At 41.0% G+C, this 14,496-nt stretch overlaps 1 protein-coding gene across 1 annotated transcript in view; it reads left to right on the top strand.

The window, feature by feature from the left end:
• Window positions 1-1,010: 1,010 nt before the first annotated feature.
• Window positions 1,011-14,496, top strand: part of FREM3 (FRAS1 related extracellular matrix 3) — a 109,028-nt gene continuing 95,542 nt past the window's right edge. The window contains exons 1-2 of the mRNA XM_082269201.1: window positions 1,011-6,073; window positions 6,784-6,873. Of these exons, the coding sequence (XP_082125327.1) occupies window positions 1,048-6,073; window positions 6,784-6,873 (5,116 nt within the window). The 5' untranslated portion in view covers window positions 1,011-1,047. The remainder of the gene's footprint in view (window positions 6,074-6,783; window positions 6,874-14,496) is intronic.

Here is a 14,496-nt window from a genome sequence, read left to right as displayed (position 1 = left end):
ATCATCCAGAGACAGTTTATAATATAAGATGCATGTATGATAATGAAGGGAATGTAATATATTGGGATGTGGGATGTGCTGGGAGTTCCTAGGATCCAGAGACAGTTTATAATATAAGATGTATAATGAAGGGAATATAATATATTGGGATGTGCTGGGAGTTCCTAGGATCCAGAGACAGTTTATAATATGAGATGTATAATGAAGGGAATATAATATATTGGGATGTGCTGGGAGTTCCTATGATCCAGAGACAGTTTATAATATAAGATGTATAATGAAGGGAATATAATATATTGGGATGTGCTGGGAGTTCCTATGATCCAGAGACAGTTTATAATATAAGATGTATAATGAAGGGAATATAATATATTGGGATGTGCTGGGAGTTCCTATCATCCAGAGACAGTTTATAATATGAGATGTATAATGAAGGGAATATAATATATTGGGATGTGCTGGGAGTTCCTATGATCCAGAGACAGTTTATAATATGAGATGTATAATGAAGGGAATATAATATATTGAGATGTGCTGGGAGTTCCTATGATCCAGAGACAGTTTATAATATAAGATGTATGTATGATAATGAAGGGGATGTAATATATTGGGGTGTGGGCTGTGCTGGGAGTTCCTAGGATCCAGAGATAGTTTATAATATAAGATGTATGTATGATTATGGGAATGTAATATATTGGGGTGTGGGCTGTGCTGGGAGTTCCTAGGATCCAGAGACAGTTTATAAGATGTATAATGAAGGGAATGTAATGTATTGGGATGTGGGCTGTGCAGGGAGTTCCTATGATCCAGAGACAGGGGTCAGAGAGGGCTGTACATTATGTATGGGCGAGGACTATAGGGGATGTATAAATTGCAGGCAGCCCCTCCTAGCTGTACTAATACCTGCACTGCCCCTGATCCCCCCGGCACTCATCTCTCCGGATCTTAGCAGCTCTGTGTCCTGATCTCACCTGCAGCACCGATCCCAGCGCTGTCATTGTACTCCTCGCTGTGCTGGGACATCGCAGCCCCTTACAGGGCATTAGGATGGCCCGCCGGCTCGTGGTGACCCCAGGCGGATTCAGAGGACCTCCGATTGTCATCTGCTTGATCCATGCTTTCCTGACCTGTGTGCGGGCACAGCTGGCATCCCGAACCCTCAGTACCGATCACATCATTGTGGCCAACCAAGGACTCCGTGTCCCCTTCGGACGATCGGTGAGTGTGGACCCCGTGCAGGATCTGCTCATCCAAGTGCAGCCCGGAGACAAGTGTGTGCTGAATGTGCTGGACAATGACCCTTTATCCCAGAGACCGGGCTGGCTGTCCCCTAAGAGGTTCCCCTGTGACTTCGGTCCTGGAGAGGTGAAGTATACTCACCTGGGCTCCCGCAGTCCCCCCCGGGATAAAGTAAGACTACAGCTTAAATATGACTCTCCTACAGAGACTCTCATCATCCCTTTTGTCTTGGAGGTGGAGGTGATATTCCAGCAGTTGGAGATAGTCACTCGCAATCTGCCACTAGTAGTGGAAAAGCTGCATGGACTCAGTGTCCCCATTGACAAGAAAGTCTTGGGTTTCACCTATGACCCTGCCAAGGAGACCTGCAAGATCACCCCCCTCCTTGGCACAGGTGGCATACCAAGGTATGGACAGCTTGTCAACTTGACTTCCACCTCCCAGCAGGGCATTGACTGCCAAAGTTTTACTAGTTCAGGGTTTCGGTACCAGCACACAGCCCCTCACAACTCACCCAACAGAGACTACTTGCCCATGCTGGTGGAACTGACAAGTGGCAGTGGTCCTCCTAGACAGGAGCACTTCCATCTGACTGTCAGGATTAAGGAGGGGGTTGAGAACACCCCACCACATCCTAGTTTTGTTTCCATGCTTATGATGGAGGTGGACCAGTTTGTACTTACTGCCCTGACCCCTGAGATGTTGGCAGCTGAGGATCTGGAATCTGACCTTGATGATCTCATCTTCAACCTAACAAATCCTCTAGACCCAGACACCTCTGGGTACCTGGTGAGCACAGATGATCAGAACTTACCCATCACCTCCTTTTTCCAAAGAGATGTAACAGAGCTAAAGATTGCCTACCAGCCCCCATCCAGTGAATCCTGGCTAGAGAGGATCCTCCAACTAGAGATGCAGGTGATTGATACTGAGGGTGCCTCCTCTGAAACCTTTGCCTTTATGATTGTGGTCAAGCCTATGAACACTTTGGCTCCCCTGGCAACACGGAATTCTGGTCTCTGGCTCCTGGAGGGCCAGTCCAGACCTCTGTCTGGGCCAGGTTCTGGATTGAACAATCTGATCATCAGCGATGAGGACAATCTAGAGGAGGTGAAACTGAGTGTGGTGGGGGGGCTCAGACATGGACAGCTTATTCTAGCACATGGGAGCACTGCTAGTGACAGTGGGAGCAAAGGCTTTACTTTCTCACCTCAAGAATTGCACTCTGGTGTGGTTGTCTACCAACATGATGGCAGTGACACATATAGTGATAATCTCATTCTAAGAATGGATGATGGCAAGCATCGTGTGGAATTACTCTATCCCATCACTGTATCGCCTACTGATGATGAACCCCCTGTGCTCAATGCAAACACTGGTCTAAATCTACCAGAAAAAAGTATAGCCCTTATTTCACCTTTTATGCTCAGTGCTACAGACATTGATTCAGAAGATTCCACAATCCTTTTTGTGCTGCAGGAGCCCCACAGTCAACTTGGGGAAATAGTTCTTAGGCAGGTGGAAGAACCTGCTGGGGAGGAAGGTTGGAGATACCTTACTGAGGAAGCGGTGTATGAAAGAGTGGTAAGCCAATGGTACCAACAAGATATTGTGGATGGAAAACTGTATTACAAACATGTAGGACCACATAGTACTGAGACTGTATTAGATAAGATACTGTTCATGGTAATGGATGACAATGACCCACCTAACCAGTCTGTACAACAGGTGTTCACTGTACGAATAGAGCCTATAGATGACATTCCACCAGAGCTATTTCAAGGGACAACTTTACATATTACCGTTAAAGAATATGAACTAACGCCTTTCAAAAGAAAGCATCTACGCTACACAGATTTGGATACAGATGACAGAAACCTCAAGTACACTATACACAGTCACCCGAGAGACTCTGATCCCAATCACCCTGTTCTGACCGGCCACATAGTGCTTAGCGACCTCCCAGAGATTCCAATCATATCCTTCACGCAAGCCCAGGTCAACCACCATAAAATTTCCTACAGACCCCCAGAAAAAGAGCTTGGAATAGCCCCCAAAGTTTTGCAGTTTAATTTCACTGTAGAGGACGCTGCAGGAAATTCTGTTCAAGGAACATTCACTATCTTCTTACAGCCTGTAAACAACAAACCACCAGAGATAACCAACACTGGATTTACTGTCTCAGAGAGAGGTTCTTTTACCATTACTAAAAATGAACTTGATGCAACAGACCAGGATACAGAAACTAAGAACATTAGGCTTACATTATCTCAAGCACCTTTGCATGGTAATTTGCAATTTCACGGTGACTCCCTATCACCAGGAGAGTCGTTTGGCTTATCTGACATACAGCAGGGCCATTTAACCTATGTGCACAATGGAGATGAATCAATAGGGGACACTTGTTCATTAGTTGTCAGTGATGGCATACATGAAGTTCCCATAACAATGCGGATTAATGTTAAACCAGTGGATGATGAAGCGCCTACTCTCATGCTTCCTGGAGGACTTTTAGGATCTTCCTTAGAAGTCCTGGAGAGGGGAGAAACAGAGATTACCACCAATGTCATCCAAGGCACTGACCCTGATACCGATGATTTAATGCTGACATTTATTGTAGAAGAACCTCCCAAAAGAGGGGAAATATTAGTCGGTGGTGTACCTGCTGAAAGGTTTACTCAGCAGGACCTCCTTAATGGTGATGTGGTGTATGCACATACCTCAGGAGAGATAGGACTTCAGAGGCAGCAAGACTTATTCAACTTAACAATATCAGACCTTTCTAATGAGTGGGTCGTTGGAGGCAACAAAGTAAATGGTGTAACGGTTCATGTGACCATTCTGCCAGTAGACACTGAAGCCCCCATTGTAAAATTAGGAGAACAATTCTCTGTACTGGAAGGTAGCAAAAACCTGATTACCCCTGATCACCTAGATGCAGAAGACTTTGATACACCAAAAGATGACATATTGTGCACTATAATTGTGCAGCCAACATCAGGGTATGTAGAAAATATCTCCCCAGCCCCTGGTTCTGAAAGATCCAGATCTGGAACTCCAATCAGTGCATTTAGTATAAGAGATATTCGTCTTGGACATATATATTATGTTCAAAGTATCCACCAGGAAGTAGAACCTGTAGAGGATAGGTTTACCTTCCGCTGTTCTGATGGCATCAGCTTCTCTGAACGCCTCTTCTTCCCAATCGTAATTATACCAACAAATGATGAGAAACCAGAAATCTTTACCCGAGAGTTTATTGTTATGGAGGGTATGAGTCTGGTTATTGATACTCCAATCCTCAATGCTGCTGATGCAGATCAACCACCAGATGAACTTCTCTTTATTATTACACAACCCCCACAACATGGTAGAGTAGTATTGCAGCAATCTCCTTTTCCCATCCTTAACTTCACATTGGAGGATATTAAAGAGAGCTCCAGCATTGTATATGAGCATGATGACTCAGAGACAAAGGAGGACAGTTTTAACATTCTCCTAACTGATGGAGAACACAGTGTAGAAAAGAAAATCCTTGTAATGGTTATCCCTGTAGACGATGAGACACCAAGACTGACAATCAACGATGGTTTAGAGGTTGAAATTGGAGAAACAAAGTTAATTACCAATAAGGTTCTTAAAGCCACTGATTTAGATTCTGATGATTCATCTCTCATATTTGTCGTTAGATTTGGCCCCAATCAAGGCCTGTTGCAGCGGCTTGACCTAGATGGTTCAGTTGTGAGTAACATAACAGTAGGAATGAATTTTACTCAGGATGACATTGACAAAGAACTCATCCAGTACACTCACTTAGGCCAAGAAGGTATCCGTGATCTCATCAAGTTTGACATCACAGATGGGACTAACCCATTCATTGACAGATATTTTTACATCAGTATTGGTAGTATTGACATTGCTTTTCCAGATGTTATTAATAAAGGAGTCACTCTAAAAGAGGGTGGAAAGGTAACCTTAACCACTGACCTTCTGAGTACCAGTGACATCAACAGTCCAGATGAAAACTTGAAATTTAGCATTACAAGGGCACCTAGTCGTGGTCACTTAGAGAGCACAGATAAGCCAGGAGTCCCAATCACTACTTTCACTCAGCTACAACTAGCTGGAAATAAAATCTATTACATTCACACTTCAGAAGATGAGATGAAGATGGACAGCTTTGAGTTTGAAGTTACCGATGGCTACAATCCTGTTTTCCGTACCTTTAGAGTCTCAATAACTGATGTGGACAATAAGAAGCCAATTCTTACAATTCACGACCTCACAGTCAATGAGGGAGAGAACAAGCTTATCACTCCTTTTGAACTCACAGCTGAAGACCTGGACTCTCCTGACCATTTGTTGAGATTTACCATCACTCAAGTACCAGTTCATGGTCACATTTTGCTCAACAACAGTCGTCAGGTATCCACATTTACCAAACAAGACCTTAACGAAAATCTCATCAGTTACAAGCATGATGGTAGTGAGACAACTGAAGACAGCTTTTCTTTCACTGTCACTGATGGAACTCACACTGAGTTTTATGTTTTCCCTGACACCTCCTTTGAAACACGAAAGCCTCAGATGATGAAGATTAGAATTAACTCCCTTGATAACGGTATTCCCCAAATTGTTGTTAATAAAGGGGGTTCAGCTTTAAGAAGTCTTCCCTCTGGCCTTCATGGTTTTCTAATAACCAGTAAATTCTTAAGAGCAGAAGATCGCGACAGTTCCAACAAACTTCTCAAATACCGAATCACAGATGGACCAAAACATGGCGTTATTATCAACTTGGCACATGGCAATGCCTCAGTGAGGACATTCACACAGGGTGAGTCCATTTGACCATGAACTGAATTTATAGGTACAATACAAATGTTATAACATTATTTACATTCTAGTTTAGCTAGGTTTGTGTAGGTACATAAAAAAATGCGAAAAGTACTCTAACCTCTAGCAACCAATCAAAATTATTTTTTTAGCTTTACTAAACTTAAAGGTAATCTTTCAGAATAGGAAAATGGGGTACTTGTTTTTGAAGGGGGTATGCTCAATGGCTATCAGTTTGACCTGTCTTTCATTACTTACTGATTCTCTAACCTTCAGCATTCATGTGCATATTATGTGTCCCTACATCCAATATGATCATGCTTGTTCCTAGAAGTGACTCAAATTAGCAGAGCCAGGATCAGGGTGACAGCCCCAGAGCATTCATCTTCAAAAAGATGTTAGCTTGTTAGCTATCGCAGTTCATAATTACATAGAATTAGAATTAGAATCATTACCATCATTGAAAAATGATACACGTCCTTCAAGTTAGAAATTAATAAATAAATGTTTCCTATTTTTTTCCTAATAATCTTCTTTTTATAGTTTTTATTTTTTATTTTACTATAGAATACAGCACTTTGTATATTATTCTTACTTTTATAAAATATTATGCAGAGTTTACATAGTGTTGTAATTGAATGTAACAATTACTTTCTTTCAATATCTTTGCATGTCAAAAGGACAAGGAATGACTTTTACTTTTTTCTTTAGCTGACATCGATGACCTGAAAGTCTGCTATGTTCTTAAAAACGGTGACAATGCTACCAGTGATATCTTTCACTTCTCAGTAGAGGACAATGGTAAGTTTTTAATCTCATATTTTTCTACAAAATGTAATGAATTACAATTTAGCATATGTAAAAGACCCATTTATAAACTGTAAGACTCATAAATATTTGTATCATAGGTTTAGCCAGGGCTTTTTTTCTCAGAGAATAGGTGCAGGAACTCCCCCTTCTAAGTTACTTTGTGTCTCTGCCCTCTACCCACCTCCGAGCAACTAACCCTTGGTTCCACCCCTTCCAACCTCCGAGCACTGACCCTTGGTTCCACCCCTTCCAACCTCCAAGCACTGACCCTTGGTTCCACCCCCTACCCAGCTTCCAGTACAGTCCCTTTTAGAGAATATAGAGCCAAGTATAAATTTGTATTGGAATGTATCGGATTAGGTTATGATAACAAGAAAAGCAATAAAATAGATCCCCCACAGCCAGCAGCAATAGACCCCCAGCAGCAGCAAAAGATCTCCCAGCAGCCAACATCAATAGACTCCCTAGCCGCCAGCAACAGTGGACCCCTCCATAAACAGTAGATCCCTCCTAGCAACAATTAACCCTCAGTATCAAAAGATCCTCCATCAGCAACAATAGATTTCCATGCAAAAATAGATCCCCTCCAGCAACAATAGATCTCCCAGCAGCCAGCATCAGTAGACCTTCCAGCACCCATTGGAGGTGCCGGACCTGCGTTCCCCTGCGTTCCCGCTGAAAAAAAGCCCTGGGTTTAGCAAAATTATAAAATAATATGAATACTGTTACTATTATTATTACAGTAAACCCCCCTCCATTGCGGGGGTTACGTTCCGGACCCAGTCGCGAAAAGTGAAATTCCGCGAAATAGAAAAACCCTATTAAAATGCATTGTAGGCATGTTTTTTTACTGTCACTGTACGTGTAGAAGCATTTTAAGGTCTTTTAACACACTTTTAAAACAATAGAAACTCATTTAAACACATAAAAGATACTAAGAGACATAGCAAGAGCTATGGAAAACACAAAAATATTTAATTTTTAATGATTTATATAGTAAAATAACATTACAAAAAAAAACCGCGAATTACCGGGACCGCAAAAACTGAACCGCGATGTAGCGGGGGATTACTGTATTATTATTATTATTATTATTAATAATGATAATAATAATAATAATAATAGCTGTTATTTGTATTGTTGTTATTATTATCATTACTATTATAATCATCAGAATTGATTGTGAAGTAAGACATTTACTTAGGCTAGCAAACTTCTTGTTAAAGTAGACCTCCAACCAAAAATGTTTTTAATAGAACAATGAAGGGCTAGAACCTCTGTAACACTTTGATTGCAATCTATGCATGTTCTGGGATAATTTTCCCAAACATCTACTTGTGTCACTGGGACATTAGTAGAGTAGGTGGAGGTTAGAAGCTTTGTCATTTTTTTGCTGTGTTTTTCCTGGTTCCTGTTTTGTCTGCGAGAGGAAGTGAGGGGAGATCTCCCCAATGGGATGCAAATCGCCTTCCTTACCCCACCCCATCCTATTCTAAACACAAGAGAAAAAAAACAATCCAGCATTTCCACTTAAAAAATTATACCATGCAGCCAGTTTTTGTAATGTTTGAAAAATCAGAACTATTACGGAAAAGTGTATTGTATCTCATGTTTGGTATATGTGTAAGATATTGTGACTGGTCAGTAAACCTAAAATATAACTCATTTTATGTAAAGAAGCTGGTTAGAAATCTGCAGTTATGTAGATATGCAATGTCTATGAATATGTTTTCCAATGTAAGAACTGTAGTAGGGAATTCTTACTTATAGTTGATGGCCCACATTTAATCAGGCATTTCTCATATACATGGCATGATCTTCGGTTGGTTTCTATGGGTTAGTTGGCACTGTAGCTGTATTTATTCAATTAACAATCTGATTTTTTTTTTCAAGACACCAAGGCTGGCATGTCTAAATAGTTCATCCATGGTGTCTGAATGTGCACTCTCTAGCAACAGAGATTGCACTGATTATTCCAACAGAGCCAAGTAGCTTACAGAAAAACTATAACATATCAAATAGTTATTTGAAGACTTCCCGCTTTTAACTCTCTTAAGGTGGGATGTGTTAATGGTGCAGCGCTTTTTTTTTTTTAATTTTTTGGCAAGTTTAGGAAATTTCCCATTAGCAATTCTCTATGAAAGTGATAAGCTGAATAACTGCAAGGCACAACAGACATGGAAGTTACATCTGAAAATGAAGCACTCCCTGTGATCTGTTAAGTGTCCATTTACATCCGACAGCTTAATTGGAATGCAAGCATTACAAAAGACAAGAATATGTCCTCTGAAGTGTAGTATACCAGCCAGCTACAGGTCTGAACAAGTGCAGGGTCACACATTCACTTGACTAGTGACCGAACTGCTCTGAACTGTGCTCTGTTTGGTAATAACTAGTTCGCTGATGAAGGATATGGTTGAATGGCTTCTTTGCGTCACATTATTTGTGTGACTCTGTAGCAATCTAATATTCACTAATCTATAGTGTTATCAACCCAATTCTACTAAATATACCTCAAAACAAAGTAATAAATATACACCTTACATTACACTTTATTGATTTTTGTTATTTTTGAACCTTATTTTTGACTGTTATCTATAGGACAGGTAAGTAATCCACATTATTGATAATATACTGTATTTATATTTCTATTTACGATTATCATAAAGCAGCTACAAATAACTTTAATGCACTGCTTTGTAACTGTTAGGCCTCATGCACACAGGACATTTTGCTAACTCTCCTAGACTCCTTTCCTCCTGGCAGCAGAGTTTTTGCAAAAAAAAAAAAACGCTTGACGCTTGTAAACTCATATGTTGAGGCGCATCAAGTGCTTAGGCATTAATTCATTTCATTGACCAGAATAATATTTTTTTCTGGCAGATGAAATTAATTTATTCTCAAGGGCTAAAAACACCTAGCACTTAGGCACATTTAGGTGCGTTTAGGTGCATCAAGCTTTTTTTCTGCCAAGACTCTCCTGCTCCTGGACATACTGGCAGTGGTTTTTTTTTTTTTCTGCCTCTAAACTCCTCTAAACACCTTTGTGTGCATGGATACATAGGCCAACAAGCAGAGGCATTTTCTGGCAAGGAGAAAAAAAAAGCCAAATGCCCCTAGGAGCAGCAGAAGTATAGCACCCTCCTAGGTAGAAGCTAGTGAGAGAGTATCGTTTTTGGCTCTGTCTGCCTATCAGAGGAGCAGCAGGGAAATCTATATTGCTTTCTGCCTACCAGAGAGCAGGATCTGTGAGTTAGGTGGGCTCGGGGTGCTCAGTGTGTGATTCATTGGGTCTAGAGAGTGTTTCACACTGGTGCAATAGGGAGGAATTTTGGACAGTGGGAGGAAACCTGACCAATGGGTACACAGGCTTTAATACAGTCCGAGTGATTGGTAGAGACTGGCTGTCTTGGTGTATTGTGGGATACTGTATAAAAGCCAGGAGCACATGTGCTGCGGGGTCTTTGGCTGGTGAGTAGAGTCCCGAAGGGCAGCAGAGGAAAGGAACTGAACCCAGAGGTCCAGGAGAACTGACCGGAGGGGTAGAGACACTGGAGACCCTTGAAAAACAGTATAGTGAGTACAGGAGATCGTGTCTAGGGGCCTGACCTGAGGAGGGCCACCCCGGTGTAGGATAGTCAGAGGATGGGTGTCAGTCTGTGGAGTGAAAGGGGATACTAGGCAGGTATCCCGAAGATAATCTACCTAACTAAGTTGTCTGAACAGAGACTTGACCTAAATTTATCTAGTGGCAAGGTGAATCTGCAGCCTGGCTGCATCTCCAGATAGTAGTCCTCATCCATTGTGAATAGTTCCATTTGGAGTATCCCACTCTTCCCTTCTCCAATCCCTATTTAAAATAAAACAACAAAATCAACTACATCCCTCTGGACTGATCATTGACTGAGCAAAAAAAGTGAAGTGTTAATCTGTGGATGCCAATCTTGCTAACGGTAACCCAGGGGGACCCAAGAGTGTATTATCCAGCAGTCCTCAAGGGGGCAGTGCTACAGAAGAAACATCCAGGGTACTTCAGGCCTTAAAATGAAGACTCTGTTAATTGGAATATGGAGTCTGGATGACTGACATCCTCGCAGGATCGCTAGTTGCCTCACCATATTGTTGATTCGCTGACTTCAATACTTTCCGACTCACTGACCTGAAATAAGCTTGTAGTAAATGATGTCAGAACTCCTAGACTACACACATATTCTAGATCAGTAACTCAGAAATTACTGGATTATTTGCATTAGATTAGCATGACAGCCAGGGTGCTAACAGTTTTAGAAGGGATACGCAATGGCTGGCTCTATGAGTCTCTAAAAACATGTTTTCCAAATATACAATGATATTATAGAGAACAATGGTATAATAAAACAAAAAAGAATACTAACAGTTGGTCCCAAGTTGTTCTTGCATATGTGGTGCAGTTCTCATGAGGTAGTTGGCTACAAGTTTGATATTGGAGAGTTGCTGTTTGCTCAATACTCTACTGCTTTTGTACTTTACTGCCATTATCTTCCCTTGGCTTGTGTTTTTTTTCATGTGCCCCAGTGTACATATGCTACTTTTACATTTAGGCGTGCTGTAAATGTTGGCATATAGACATGCACATCTGTTATGTTGTGTGTAAGCATATTTAGTAATTGGCTGGTGTGCCTTTAAAAAGGTACTAGACCTTACAGTCTGTTTTTCTGATGCTAAATATATAATTGGCTCCTTGGTGCACTTGTGTAGTTTTTTTGAATTCCTATAGCCCACCCAGCCTGCTTTTATTGAACTCTGTATTTTCTAACCTTTGCTTGTCTTTTGTTTCTCATTCCTGTCCTAATGCCTGAATTTTGGATATCCTGGTTCTGGCATTAGGATTAACCTCCAACGATATTTCTGCCCAACCCCTTGGCTGTGCATCTATTGGCCTGCTCAATGGAGAGATCATTGCAATGCATAGGTGTTCACAGCCTGTTGCATTAAGGTGTGTACCCCAGAGCTCACACACACATGTGTGTGTGTGTGTGTGTGTGTGTATATTGTTACAGTGTCAGTCAGTAGGGCAGTGGACTTTGTCAGTAGGGGAGAGAACGGAGTCAGTAGTTTTTTATTGTTTTTTTTACAATTTAATTAAATTTTTATTTTTTTTTACAATATTATTAATATTTTTTTTTTTTTACAATTTGTTAGGAGCCTCGTTGAGGGGAGGCTTTGGTGAAATATCAGGGGTCTAAACAAACTTCAGCCACTCAGGTCTGTGCTGAACAGGTTCCTGTTCTTCACAAACTGAAGTTGAGTAGCCGGCAGGAGAGGAGAGGAGAAAAGGCAGCTGCGCTGTGGGGGAAGGTGGCAAAGGGGAGGCCAGGCAGTAGGGGGAATCAGTAATGCACGCAGTACTTAGGGTGTGTAACGGAACCGCAAGCCACACTGTACTTGTGGACTTGCCTCAGTATACGGCTTCCTCCCAGTCGTGAACATAGATATCAGATTTTCCCAGCCGCCCCATACAAAGCAAGCCGACAACTTAGCTTGTACTGGAATCTCCGTTTATTGAACAGTGACACAAAATTTATATACAGCATGGACCTCCCCCTCCTGATCAGATTACCACACACAGGTCAGGGGGTTGCCTGATTACATTATCCTATGCAGATGAAATTGTATACAGAAATAGAATTAACCTGAACTAATTATCTAGCCATCTGGACAGAAACAATGTGAGGTTATTAACATTCAACAATGGAACAGACAGACTTATCCACATCACACCTCAATAGACAGACAAAAGGAAAAGACTGTCAGTGACAGTCTGTCCGTCTCCTACATTGAAGTACATGGAATACACATCTAAGCATTGCTTTGATTATTTAGGAGTCACAGACTTCATGGCAACAGGCTATAGGTCTCACAGTGTAAAGTGGGATTAAATGTTCATATTTCTTGAGAGATAGTGTTGATAAATATTATCCTCCCATTTGAAGTTATCCAAACCATTTTCTCAGTGTCCATTAAGCATCTGTCTTTCACTCCCAGTGACGGTGAGTACCATCACAGGGTGTGCCTAGGCACATCTGGCACAGCCTTGTTTGCATGCCTATGCTGCAAAGGATAGTAATGAATCTCCTGTTGGAGAATGGTATTTGAGAAGCACTTAGGCCAGAGGTCAGATAATCCAAGCCTCAATAAAGCAGAGGTCATCAAGTCTGAACATGCAGTCATCTCCTTCTTATTCATTAGAGCTCTATTTATGAATATGTATATTAATTATTTAGTATACACATGAAAAGTTGACCTGTGTGAAGAATTTAAACAGAAGTAGCCTCCTGCAAGTAATGGCATACACACCATTACACATACCTAATATGTATGGTGCTGTGTCGAAAAAAAAAAATGAGTAAACTTCAGCTTTAAGGAAAACAACTGGCACAGTTTTTTAGAATACTACCTGTATTTAGTAACCTGGAGGTATTTGAACAAAGGACAACATATTTCATTCACTAAAAGGAAAAAGTGAAGGGAGCAGATTAGTGCTGCAAGTTGAAGAATGCACTAAGCATACCTATATGAAAGGACTGGTTTTCCTGATTACAAATCAGCTGGATAGTCTTCTCTTCTAGAAGATGGTAAGCATTGCAATCTGCAACCCCGAGGCAACATTAGGAGTCTCTGACTTTAGAACTGAATGACAACAATTAATAAAAGTGTTGCCCTACCCCAGTTCATTAGAAAGGTTAAAAGGCTAAAGGCTCGAAGTTATGTCACATTTAGTTGCTTTTCTGTTTGTGTCAGAACTGCTAACGATTTAAAGCACTGTAGGTATGTAGGTAGGTACCTTATGTGTGTTGTGCTTTCACCCGGCAAAGCAATACAGATGCTAGTTGTGATGGCGATCTGAGGAGTTCAGGGATTATGCGCAAAAAATCAAAAATCGTAGAGGTGATCAAAGTACCAAAAGAAAGCTCTGAAGCCCTGGCAACAGTGGTGGTTTTGAATACTACACCATGATGGCCCTCTATGTTTAATGAGCCCTAAGATCGCGCTAGGAGATTAGGATACCCGAGGACTAAAGCACCCTGATACGAATCCTGAGAAGGACCCCGGGACCACGAGTAGGACTCTGCAGACAGTATACCCAGGCCAACAACCACCCAATCGGGGGATAAATATACACATTCAGGCGATTTATATACTCCATGAAGGTGAGAGTTTAGAACACCTAGAGGTGACACCTGGTGGAGGAACAAGTCACTGCACCTTATTTTGCACAGAAGCACTTTGTGATATAAGTTGAAGATACACAGTTGGATTTATCATATTAATTGTTTGTGGTGGAAAGAAAAAAATGGACATTCACTGGAATTTGCACTTTATTAATTTAATGAGTTTTTCAGACATTTATTGATATATTTTTTTGAAGATTGTAAGCACTCAGCAAATTATAGTTTGAAATACCTGGATTAACACCTTACAGATTTTATTGAATTATTTAAATGTCGGTTTGATTGAAGTTTTATTTTTATTTACAAATCATGAGGATAAGGAATTGGAAAATAATAGCACATTTTACCACCCATATATTTTAATTAACTTAATTACTTTATTTAAATTTTCTTCACTTCTGAA

Source organism: Pelophylax lessonae (assembly GCF_965119305.1).
Source record: "Pelophylax lessonae genome assembly, chromosome: 1".
NCBI lineage: Eukaryota > Metazoa > Chordata > Amphibia > Anura > Ranidae > Pelophylax > Pelophylax lessonae.
Note: the sequence above shows the minus strand (reverse complement) of the source record. Positions and strands in the feature narration are given on the sequence as shown.